Raw genomic sequence first — 11,883 nt, 5'->3', positions numbered from 1 at the left:
TCGAGGCCAGCCTGGTCTATAAGAGCTAGTTCCAGGACAGAAACCAAAAAGCTATGGAGAAACCCTGTCTCAAAAATAAAAAAAAAAAGAATCTAAACTGTTGAGGGAGTTATTATGGGACTATCAAGAAACCTGGCACTAGAGAAATTCTTGGGAATTCACAAGGGTGACCCTAGCTAAGACAGTAAGCAATAGAGGAGAGGGTGCCCGAACTGGCCTTGCCCTGTAGTCAGACTGATGGATATCTTAAATGTCACCATAGAACCTTTATCCAGCAACTGATGGAAACAGAGGCAGAGACCTGCATCAAAGCACTGGGCTAAGCTCCCAAAGTCCAGTTGAAGAGTGGGAGGAGTGAGAATATGAGCAAAGAGGTCAAGACCATGATGGGTACACCCACTGAAACAGCCTACCTGAGTTAATAAGAGCTCACCAACTCCAGCCAGACTGGGAAGGAAGCAGCATAAGATCAAACCAGTCTCTCTGAGTGTGAGTGAACATTGTATGGTCAGGGACCACTGCAATGGTCACCAGGATTTATCTCTACTGCTTGTAGTGGCTTTTTTGAAACCTATTCTCTTTGGATGGAGAAATCTTGCTCAGCCTAGGTATAATAGGGAGGGCCTTGGACCTTCCCCAAAGCAATGTGCCTTATCTTCTCTGAGGAGTGGATGGGGAGTGGAGTGTAGGAGCTAGGTGGAGAGAAGGGGAGAAGGGGAAGGAGTTAGAACTAGGATTGGTATGTATAATAAAAAAATATTGTTTTCTTTAAAAAAATAAATAAAAGTAGGATAAAAACAAAGAAAAAGAAAAAAAAGAATATTGGGCCAGGTGGTGGTGGTGCATGCCTTTAACCCCAGCACTCAGGAGGCAGAGAGAGGTGGATTTCTGTAAGATTGAGCCAGCCAGGTTTACACAGTGAGTTCCAGTACAGCCAGGGCTTGTTACACAGAGAAACACTCTCCAGAAAAAAAAAATATTGGTGGTACCATTCTCTTTATAACTAGAGAAATCATAATAAAAGGTATGAATAAGAAAATAGTTATTATTTCTATACAATAATATTTTGTGAAATGTCTTCCAAATAATAAAGTAGGTCTTATTTTGCCACAATTTACTTATGAGGAAAGGATGCTCCATAAATAAAATCTATTTTAAGATATTCATTTATTTTATGTGTATCTGTGTGTAGCTGAGTGAGTTCATGCACACCACACACATGCAGGAGCCCACAGAGGTCATAAGAAAAATCATTTTCCCTGGAACTGAAGTTAGAAATGGTTGTGAGCCACTCTGCGGTTTCCAGGAACCAAACCTGGGTCCTCTGCAAGAGTAGCAAGTGCTCTTAACTACTGAGCCATTTCTCCAGCCGCAAGATCTCATTTTCACAACACGTGTACATGTTCACCTTTGCATAGAGAAGTGTCTGTAGCGGTGCCTGTTGGCCATGGGCAGTGGCTGATTACCCCTAGAATGAATATGGAAGGGTGGAAACAGACTTGCTTTTCCTTGTTGCATGTTTTACTGTTAATTCTTTTTCTTAAGTTACTTAAGTGAGAGCAAAACAGAACTCAGGGAAGGAAGATACCCATCCAGCCTTTACCATGTCTGAGTTTCTGTGGGCTTCCTCCTCAGGGCTCCTGGGAAGAAGCCATCACAACAGCAATATTACAAATAGTGCCTTGTTTGGCCCACTCCCCAGAGAGAGCAATAAGTCTGGACAGTGACACACTTGGGACTCTCCACTAGTGAGAACAATGAGATCCATGCAGAGATGTATATTAAAACCCTCAGTTCCCAACACTCCCAGTCCTGTCCTCCCAACAAGTATAAGCTCCTGGAGGCTAGTATGGCGCCCCTGGAGCTGCTGACCCTTCAACTCCTGCCTGATGCTTTTCTTTCTCCTATTCTGGACCACTTCCTTTACCTTCCCTAAGTGGTTGGTTCTGTGAATCTGTCAAAACAAGAAATGATGACTCATAGCCAAAGAGAGATGAAGTACCAGGTCCTGTCCATACCAGTCTAGCTGAGAGCCCGCAGTAAAGCGGTATGTACTCACAGAGGGCTGCATACCATCACACAACATTTGTTGGCACATCAGGCAACTCTTATGCCAGGTCCTCAGCAAAGACCAACAGGACTGAACATTTGGATAAGAATGTAAGTACTGTTAAGTCTTGTTTTTTTGCTCTCTTATCTCCCTTCTTTTTCTGACTTTCCTCCATTATCCTTATGTGTGCTTCTGGCTTCCTGTACTTGCCTCAGGAAAACCTACCCTCAAGAGAGAGCAGACAATTTACATAGCTAAGACTTTCCACCAAAATTCTCCCATAGTCAGAAAATAGCTTTAAAAGATTCCAGAAAGCTTTGATGATTTGAGGAGATGTCTACATGCAAATTGGATTGAGCAATCCAGAAGTTTTACTTGCACAGGTGTCCATATTGATTTCTCTTTAGCAACCAGCCCAGCCCTTCCCTACCACTCCTGGTTCTTAACCAGGAGACAGGGAAACTCGGAGAGAGAGAACAGGTTTCATTGTGTTTCAAATGCCTGCTCTGTTTGCAAAGGGCAGCTGTGGTTGAAGTGGCAGAAGTAATGTGAATCAGTTTTGTGACAGGAAGTCCCACAAGGATAATAATAGACAGCTTCTTATTGCAAATAGGCATCTCCCCAACAAAGAAAATGGGTGCTTTTCCTCAGGTCTCAGAATATTTTCCTGACAGATGTGGATCAATTCCTCATGTCCTATTTCCTGGATTTATCCTTACAAGCCATGTCGCTGTTTATTTATCTGCACCCCATTTAAAAGCAAGATTCTTGGCTTCCCACCTTCTCAGCCACAATCTTCCCTGCTACCTGCCTCCCACCCCACTCAATGTGACCTTCGGGAACATAACTCAGTGTTCTCATCCTCAGTAGCATGGATTTAAAAGCAGAAGCAGAGCTGGGTGGTGGTGCACTCAGGGAAGCAGAGGCAGGCATATCTCTGTGAGTTTGAGGCCAGCCTGATCTACAAGAGCTAGTTCCAGGACAGGCACCAAAGCTAGAGAAACCCTATCTTGAAAAACCAAGGGGGAAAAAAGGCAGCAGAATGTTGGAGACTCTGGTGAGCCTTAGGGCATGAGAGTGCGGCAGAGCTGGTGCCACCCACCCCCTACCCCTCCTCCCAGCACGTGGTGTCAAGGGTGAGGGAAAGATGAGCTACCCAAGGCAGCAAGAGAGCTGACTGGCTAGCTCTGGGATCACGAGAGTTGGAGAACTAGCTTTGTTCCTCATCAGGGCAGTACTCCGGGGAGCCTGGGCACCGCACTAGAACTGACCCAGTTGGCAGAGAAGCAGGTGAACCCACCCTGAGGGCATGAGAACAGGAGAGCTGACCCCGCCCCCCTTTCCCTTTCCATAGATGAAGGAAAGATGCCCTCCCCTACTCCCCACCACTTGTTACCTGCCTCTTGCTGCCTTTGGCAGACAAGAGAACCCTGGGATCACAAGACGGAAAGAACTAGCCCTGCCCCTCACCGGCTGCACTCTGCAGCATAGAGAAGAGCAGACTCTGCTGGAACAGGGAGTAGGGTGTGGTGACAATGGGGGAAAGCTGGCATTCTGATCAGTCCAGCAGACACCCAGGCCCAGGACTGGGGCTCTAAGTGGGCCCTTCCCAACGTCTACCTCATCTCTGAACAGTTAGAACAGGAGAAGGGTAAGAAACTACACAGCCAGAACTCCAGGATCTCCAGGACACAAGACAACTGCAGGAAATCCCCGGGGCAGTCAGGTGAGAGCCCATTGTCTATGCAGCAACAGCAGAAGAGGCCTGGAACCAGACCAATGATTACAGGCAAGGAATACCTGTAAATGAAGATCAAAGACTGAAGGGTAGAGCCACACCACAGACTCCACAAGGAAGTTCTTTTTCTTCTTTTCCTGTCTTTTTTACTCTTTTCTTCTTTCTTCTCGTGCTTGTTTGTTTTTTGTTTGGGTTTTTTTGGGGGGTTGATTTTTCTTTTAAATTTTGTTTTGTTTCATGGGGGAGGTTGTAAGGACAAAGGGCAGATCAGAGGAATTGAGATGCATAATGTGAAAACAGCAAAAAATCAATACAAGTTAATTTTTTAAAAAAAATCAGAAATGAATATGTAGTCTTTAACTATAATAAAGCTTAAACATATGTGTGTGCATGCAGATATATATACACATATATACAATCATATATATGAATATGTACATATATGTGTGAATGGGCACTTTTCTAGCTAATATATAAGGCAGCACAATGTAAACGTAAATGAGAAGTATAAATAGGAGTTAAGAGAGAAAGTTTAAGTGAGGGAATAATATTAGTAGTCAGAAATATAGGCTTTGTGATCAGATGCAATTGAACTTAAGCTTTAGTTCCACCGCTTACTAATCTGTGTCTCTGAGCATGTTGCACAACTCTGTGAGCTTCAACATCTTCATTTATATACAGGGATAATGCTTACATCACAGAGTTACAGAACTCTGTGAGCTTCAACATCTTCATTTATATACAGGGCTAATGCTTATGTCACAGGGTTGCTCTGATCACCAAGCATCTTTCATGAAAGAACAAGTTCATCATTAGAAACTGTGACTTTTAGTGCTTTTCTGTTTAAACATGTGCTTTCATTCTTCTCCATATACATTTTATCTCATTATAATTACCTTTTGAGTAGAAATCCTTTATAATTACCTATTTTACATCCTACCATGAAGTGTAGAAAATTAAAATTATTTTAAGTTTTTGTGAACATAAATTTTATTTAGAAATAATAAGAAAATTTATTGTAGCAGTTATTAGTAACAAATTATATAATTTTAGCTTCAATTATTTGGAATCACAGATTTTCATCTGTTTTCGATCTATATAAAACATTAATTTATAATAATAGTATATCATAAATTTTTAAATAATAGACATATGGCCGGGCAGTGGTGGCGCACGCCTTTAATCCCAGCACTTGGGAGGCAGAGGCAGGCGGATCTCTGTGAGTTCGAAACCAGCCTGGTCTACTACAAGAGCTAGTTCCAGGACAGGCTCCAAAACCACAGAGAAACCCTGTCTCAAAAAAAAAAATAGACATATGGAATTGTCCATTGTTTCCGGGCTCTATAGAATACCAAAATAGTTAGATATAAAATGGAATAGTATTTTCACAGAGGCTCTGTGCATCCTCACACACATTAAATTGTTTCAGGATTGCTTGTAATATTTAATTCACAGTCTATGCATCATCTTATTTGTGTAAATTTGTAGTATTTCTCAAGCAGCAGAATTTTATATTTTCCTTCTTAGAAAATATTTTCAAAAATGTTTGCTATTTTTGGTTTAGTTACCTGATGGAACATATATGATGGGCTATAAGAGAAACCTATACCAAGACATCCAATGGAACCATGTGCTTTTTTAAAAGCCTAACCCATGCATTAAAAAATTAGTATTATTTATTACTCAACTAAGTATGTAAAGTTAGCATCAGTCTTTCTTTTGATATATATGAGGCAGGACAAAGCATAATAGCAACTGAAGAGAAGTCATTTAGAGAAGTGGCATATGGAATTATGAAGATGGAAATTCATTCTTATAAATCAATTTGTACTATTTGAGTGGTCTTTGAGCACCAAAATCTTTCCTCTGTACACAGCTTCAAGAGTGAGAACTGATAAACTATATGAACTTTGACATTCCCTTCAGGAGCCAGGTTTCTCAGATGTGTAGCCCATCGATAAGCCTACTGCCATGAATATAGTAGCTTGGCTTTTTTTAGTTTGAAGATTCATACCATATAGTGTTTATCAGCATGACCTTTGGATCCTGATAAACATGACATAAATTGAAATGTGCCCTTTATGAGCTTTAATTTTCTATGCCTTCTAATTTGTAAAACACATAAAGATGATGATGATCTTTTCATAAGGTAACTATAATATTCAAATATGATAATGTATTGAAGTTCCTAATTCAAAAACGATGCTCTGAAAATATTAGCTGTGGTGACAATGATAATGTTAAAGATAAAGAAAAATCATTAGGCACTCAGTTCTTTTATCAATGCTATGTATATTTTGTGCTGGGGTGCAGCAATGAGGGTTCCTCGACAGTTCGCTCATATGACCCTTTCCGTTCTTATGATGGCAGATGGATAACAACAGCTGGACCAGTGTGTCACACTTCATCCTATTGGGCATCTCTACTCACCCAGATGAGCAGATTCCTCTCTTCCTTCTCTTCCTTCTCATGTATATAATCAACATTTCTGGCAATTTTTTGATTTTTGCACTCATTGTCTCCTCTCCTCATCTTCATACACCCATGTATGTCTTCCTCAGTAACCTGGCCTTGGGAGACATCTGCTTCACCTCTACCACAGTTCCCAAGATGCTAGAGAACATTTTCTCCTCTACAAAGGCCATTTCCTACATGGGCTGCTTAGCCCAAACTTATTTCTTCATTTGCTTTGCAGCCATGGAAAACTTCCTCCTGGCTGTGATGGCCTATGACAGGTACATTGCCATCTGCCTCCCTCTTCGCTACCCTACAATACTGACTAGAAGGCTGTGCACACAGATGGTGATTCTGTGCCATGTCCTCTCCCACCTTCATGCCCTGCTGCACACCTTCCTCATGGGTCAACTGATCTTTTGTGTAGATAACAGGATCCCCCACTTTTTCTGTGATCTCTATCCTCTGATGAAAATCTCCTGCACCAGCACCCAACTCAACACCTTGATGATTCATACAGAAGGAATAATAGTCATCAATGGAGCTCTGGTCATCATCATTGCCTCCTATGCCTTCATCATCTCAGCAGTACTCAAGATCCCCTCTGCCAATGGAAGGTGGAAAGCCTTTTCTACCTGTGGTTCCCACCTCACTGTGGTGGCCATATTCTATGGCACCCTCACATGGATCTATTTTCGGCCCCTTTCCAGCTATTCGGTGACTAAAGGTCGCATTGTGACAGTCATGTACACAGTGGTGACTCCTATGTTAAACCCCTTTATCTACAGCCTGAGGAATGGAGATGTCAAGAAAGCCTTCAGGAAATGGGTAAAAAGACTATAAGCCTTCTCTCTGGCTCAAACCTCAAACTGCGTCTTAACTATTATACTAGGAAAATCATTTTGTCCTTCACAAATCTGATTCCTTTAGAATATCCCAAAAAAGCTGTTAGGAGGACTATACATTCAAGATATGCCTGAGATATTCTTATCCTTAACAACTTAGTTAGACTCTGTGTCAAAATAAGTAAAAGGAGATGTAAGTCAGCAGTAGAACACTTATAAAGCATGTGCAAGATCCTAGCTTCAACTTCAAATGCCCTAAAAAAATCTAAATTGAACACATATCCATAATTTTTTCATCAGACAATGTTATAAAGTGTTTCTAAAGCCTGAAACAAAAGACAAAGGGAACAACCATGTACTTAGGGTAAAACACCAGCATGGGTTTCATTGCAATTGAGGATGATCCACAGGCCTGAGGTTAAATAAAGAGTTGTGATTCTATGTGTCCATAAAGTGATTCTGACTAATTTGTGGAGAAATTGGTTTATAAACAGGTTATGTAGAGATAAAAAAATTCTCTAGGTCCAGCTATCAAAAAAAATACAAAAATAGGAAAGACCATGTAACCCAAATCCAAATAGTCAAACATACCCTGAAAACATTGCTTTAATCTCTGAACTTCCCAGTGAGAAGATTTATGCTCCACCAAAACCAACAATGATGGTTGGAAAACTAAATATTACCAGATCTGTTCACATGTGTTTTGCACCACTACCTCTAATTCAGACTATGATGGCACATGGGTTTGGTCAATAATTGGTCACTGTCACATTGCCTAACTGCCGGGGATACCATGAGGGCAATATTGGTGTTTATATTTTTTGCAAGTCCCTATGAGACAGATAAAGTGGGTTAACCACTTTAACATGGGAAGGACATAACAATATTTATGGGGGTCAGAATTGAATAGGTGCCCAGAACTAAGTGTACCACTTTTTTACACCAACCACGTTTTTTCCACTTTTTTTTATTTAAAAGAATTTTTCCTCATTTTACATAGCAACCCCAGTTCCCCCTCTTTTCCCTTCCCCCACCTCTACCTTCCCTAGTCCCAACCCCTATCCACTCCTCAGAGGCAGTAAGGCCTCTCTTGGGGAATCAACGAAGCCTGGCACACAAAGTTGAAGCAGGACCAAGACCCTCCCCTCTGAGTCCAGGTTGAGCAAGGTATCCCACCATAGGGAATGGGCTCCAAAAAGCCAGTTCGTGGACCTGGGATAGGTCCTGGTCACATTGCCAGGGCCTCCTGAACAGATCAAGCCTCATCACCATCTCTCACATTCAGAGAGACTAGTTCAGTCCCATGAAGGCTCCCCAGCTGTCAGTCCAGAATCCTTGAGCTCCCACTAGCTCAGGTCAGCTGTCTCTGTGGTTTTCCCAATCACAGTCTTCATACCTCTTGGGCAAATGGTCTCTCCTCTCTCACTTCAACTGAATTCTGACAGCTCAGCCCAGTGCTTGGCTGTGGGTCACTGCACCTGCTTCTATCTACTGGATGTAGGTTCTATGATGCCAATTAGAGTAGTCACTAATCTGATCACAGGGGAAAGCCAGTTCAAGCACCTTTTCTACTATTGCTAGGAATCTTAGCTGGGATCATCCTTGTGGATTGCTGGGAATTTTCCTAGTACCAGGTTTCTCACTAACCCCACAATGACTCCCTCTATCAAGTTATCTCTCTCATAGCTCTCCCTCTTCATCTCTCCCCTGATATGGGATTCCCCTTTGTATGCTGTGAATACCATTGGTTATTAAAGAAACTGACTTGGCCTGATAGGGTAGAACAGAGCTAGGCAGGGAAAACTAAACTGAATACTGGGAGAGAGGAGGTGGAGTCAAGCAGAAGCCATGGAGCCACTGCCTCGGAGGCAGACACACTGTAACTTTGCTGATAGGCCACAACCTCGTGGTGATGCACAAATTAATAAGGATAGGTTAAATTAAGATGTAAGAGTTTGCAAAGAAGAAGCTAGAGCTAATGGGCCAAGCAGTGATTTAAACAATATGGTTTCTGTGGGAGTCTGGGCATCCAGAAAATGATCAAGTGGCCTCCATGCAACAAGTTGGCACCAACATGGTTGACTAAATCCAAGTAAAACCTAACAAAGCTTGGAAAGGAATTTTAGACACTAAAAAGCAAAGTTTAGCTGCATGTTTTCCCAATGGGCTTTGCTTGTTGATGGCATGCTATGACTCATTTAATAGAGGTCTTACTGATTCAGCGATAGCAGAAAAATAGCTGTGTGGTTTTGAAAATTTTGTCTTCCTGGGCCCTGCTGTCAGCATGAACTCTGACAAGGTCCAGCTATGGAGCATTTAAATGGGGTTTGTGGGCAATGTACTAAAACTTGCTTAATGGCAACATAGACCATCTCTGGGCCTAAAAGTGGGGCAATGTACATGGCTCTCAGAGGCAGTGAACAGCACTGCCATGTAGGACTGGGTGGGGAAGACAAGCAGTGCCATATTTCTCCTAGCAATGTCACACCTTGGGTTTTTAAGAAGCACTTGGCATTTAAGAAACACTCCTAGACAGAAAAGAATTACAGATATACAGTAGGACAGATTCAGACATTAAAGAACTCTTAATGAGTCACAGTGTTGGATACACTGTACGTAGGCTTTGGAATGAAAAATTTCTGTTGTTAGAAAACATTGAGGTGTTGAATTGTTTCTTATGTGATACTTTGAAGGTTAAATATCCAATACTTTACATAGCATTCTTTTGCTTTCTCCCCATTATTTCACCTTTACACTATTATTTAAAATGCTATTATTGTTACTACATGTATTAAATTTACTATGAGTTTTTGCATATATTTTATCAGTATCTTTACAGTGTAGCTCAGTGGTAGAGCACTTACGTAGTATGTACAAGGCAACACACATACACACATTATACAAATTTTATGTATATAATTTGATGAGTTTGGGCACATGTAAACATAAAAGGATTGCCACTAAATCTATTATCTCAACTACTTTCCTCATACCCACTCCCAACCTTTTATGGCTTGTTTGTCTGCTTGTTTTGATGAAGACATTTAACATACTCTTTACCTTCTAAACAAATAATAATGTATTGGACAACTAAAAACCTATCAGGGCAATAGGTCTCATGTTACATACCCTGACCAAAACAAAATATATCCAGAAGAATACAGCAGCTACATGGGAAGAGACCCTCAACACAAGACTTGACTGACTGATCTTAATGTTGAGAAAGCTGACTCATATTTTAGCAGGTCTGACTGTGACTCCTCTGAAATAAACTGGATGAGAGGAAATACTAGGAGCTAAAAGTTTGAGCAGGGAGGAGTTAAAGAGAATGAGAGAAAGGAGAGATGGAGGTAGGTTAACCAAGGCTAAGGATGTATGCAGAAACATTGTGAAATCTCTCGAGTTAGTAAATTAATGGAAATTGGCTTACCAAAACCAGGAAGTTGAACAGAGATAGATGCCCTGCTCAGGTGAACAACAGTGCTCCTGAAGAACATGGGTTATTAAATAAAAACCTCAATACCAGGAAGAGAATGTTTCCATATAGGTTATTGGTCAATGGTGCCCCAGAGGCATCAAAATCAACATAGGCTACTGCCATTGCTCTTGATTGTCTACCATAGCTATTGCTGAAGTCAAAACTCATTTTGTATATAGTACATAGAGAAATAAGTATCAAACTGACCAGGAAACTCTCCCTGCTAGCATCTTTTATAGAAGTGGAAGGTGTTATGCTGACTGCTGGGAGAGAAAAGACATAAATGATCTTATCCATCCCTGTTCTTTGCATGCCACAAACCCAATTGACCAAGCAAGATGTTTTTACAAGTGTAATAGTGGCAAGACTCTTTATGGGGCAAGGGTGTAGAGAGAGCCCGCCTTTTGCGGGCAGGACGGCCTCGGGCAAATGTTTACTTAAATTGGGGCACGCAGACGCTGTGGCCTGTTTTCTTTTTCTGTGCATCGCTGGGACTCCGGTTGCGTGAGTGTGCTATTTACATTAAAGTTGTATAAACTTATACCAATTTGTCTGTATTAATCCGATCCGCCTTCATTTGGCACTCCAACGTTGTGGCAGATTTGCCCTGCGCCCACTCCAGGACCCGGGTGGTCGTCTCAGCCCCCCCCCCTTGCGGGTCCCGGGTCAAAGGGCCTTCAGCCACCGCGCTGCATGGGGAACTCGATCTAGTCAGCTTTTGCGAGAGAGATTGGTCGCCGGTGGGAAGCACTGGTAAATAAGCGGGTAGCCTGCCTTGCACACAGCAGGTTCCCGTTCCGCACCCACCGACTCTGCTCGCCACTCCCTGCGGACTCCTCACTAGAGAAGCCTCCTCCTCGCTAGAGAAGCCTCCTCCTCGCTAGAGAAGCCGCAGGCTCGCTCGCTCCGGGGCTCACATTGCGCTTCCGGGTGCATTTGCCTGCGCAAACCACCACAGCGGCAGACTTGGTCTGATTCAAAATAACCTCTTCACACACATTATAAATCCTCAGGCAGAACGATAAATTTCGGTTTTCAGTTGTTTCAGACCGGCCCTCCACGTGGACTCAAGTGGACTCTTCCACCACCTCTAGCAGAAACCAGTCATTGCAGGTAAAATTTTTTTTCCTTATTAAAAAAAAATAAGATATCTGAGAATATTACCCTCGAGATTTTTAACGGTCTTTTTGAGTGTGCCATGTGGGAGATCTTACAAGAGGTGTCTAGCACCCCACATCTATGCATTCTTCTGGGATTAGTAATATTCCTTGGCACTAAATGGTTTGACAGCAAGGATATGATAGAGTCTTTAAGAGAC

The 11,883-nt window shown here is 42.0% G+C and overlaps 1 protein-coding gene across 1 annotated transcript; it reads left to right on the top strand.

Annotated features, from left to right (window-relative positions):
- Positions 1 to 6,158: 6,158 nt before the first annotated feature.
- Positions 6,159 to 7,085, top strand: LOC102002803 (olfactory receptor 1Q1-like). The gene has a single exon (XM_005345960.2). The coding sequence runs from the start codon at positions 6,159 to 6,161 to the stop codon at positions 7,083 to 7,085; it is 927 nt and encodes a 308-aa protein (XP_005346017.1).
- Positions 7,086 to 11,883: the final 4,798 nt, after the last annotated feature.

The sequence above is a fragment of the Microtus ochrogaster genome, chromosome 4, assembly GCF_000317375.1.
Source record: "Microtus ochrogaster isolate Prairie Vole_2 chromosome 4, MicOch1.0, whole genome shotgun sequence".
Taxonomy (NCBI): domain Eukaryota; kingdom Metazoa; phylum Chordata; class Mammalia; order Rodentia; family Cricetidae; genus Microtus; species Microtus ochrogaster.
The sequence above is the reverse complement of the archived record's forward strand: the minus strand, read 5'-3'. Positions and strand labels throughout refer to the sequence as shown.

Coding starts and splice junctions, on each gene's coding strand:
- LOC102002803 (XM_005345960.2), top strand. CDS start 6,159: ATGGATAACAACAGCTGGACCAGTGTGTCACACTTCATCCTATTGGGC.